At 32.7% G+C, this 840-nt stretch overlaps 1 protein-coding gene across 1 annotated transcript; it reads right to left on the reverse strand.

The window, feature by feature from the left end:
- Positions 1 to 136: 136 nt before the first annotated feature.
- LOC108356289 (speckle-type POZ protein-like B) lies at positions 137 to 666 on the reverse strand (the record flags this gene model as incomplete). The annotated part of the gene is made up of 2 exons (XM_017607408.1): positions 137 to 487; positions 539 to 666. Coding segments are annotated over 2 exons (479 nt in total), but the record flags the coding sequence as incomplete, so codon positions are not given.
- Between the last annotated feature and the right edge of the window lie 174 nt (positions 667 to 840).

Consider the following 840-nt stretch of genomic DNA (forward strand, 5'->3'; position numbering starts at 1 on the left):
ATACACGTAGGCTACGTTTTCAATTGTGAGAGATTGTAAAAGCTGGTCTTCACAGAAAGATTTCAGATCATCAACTTGGTACTGAAAAGACGTTTGCTCTCAATAAAGTATAAATAATCAAAACCAATTTATTTACCTTGTCAGCCAAAGTCAAAAGTTCTAAAGATAAGCGGTCATCTTCAGGTGCCACACCAGTGTAAATAAATTGCAGGAAGTCTTTCATAACATCAACTGAAACATCGGAAATATCCACTTTGTTCTCTTGAGATTCCTTTGTGTGCATTGAAAACATAGCTTTGAAAATCGGTGAATGAGCTGATAAAATGATTTTGTGAACCGGAATTTCAGTTGACCCAATTACGACGGTAAAGTCACTAAATTCTCCACTGTCCAGAAGTGACTTTTGATTTGACTGGAATTTACTTTTGCGATGGTTGGCAATAGCAGACAATGATTGAATTTCAGTTCGGTTATATTTTACGGTAGCCTAAAGTAAACAAAATCTAAGTTTAATTTTCTTAAAAATAGATAAACAAACCTTGCAACAAACAACTAATTGATGTTTCTCGTGCAAAAAGTTATTCTTAGGATCCATTACATGAGAATACTCAACGATATCATCTTCTCCCCAATTGTAAGTTCTTTCATTATAAATGCTTTCAAACACTATTGTAAAACAATAATTCAATTTGTTATATAATAGATAAACATATTAAATACTTACTCCCTTTTGTCACAATGTTTCCATCATTCTTGTGAAAAGCTAGTTCAACAAAAATTAAAACATCGCCATTCACTGTTTTCCCAGGAAAACAAGCAAAGTACAACTCGATAAACTTT

Source organism: Rhagoletis zephyria, unplaced genomic scaffold, assembly GCF_001687245.7.
Source record: "Rhagoletis zephyria isolate East Lansing unplaced genomic scaffold, Rhagoletis_zephyria_1.1 Rzeph_scaffold_56556, whole genome shotgun sequence".
Lineage (NCBI taxonomy): Eukaryota > Metazoa > Arthropoda > Insecta > Diptera > Tephritidae > Rhagoletis > Rhagoletis zephyria.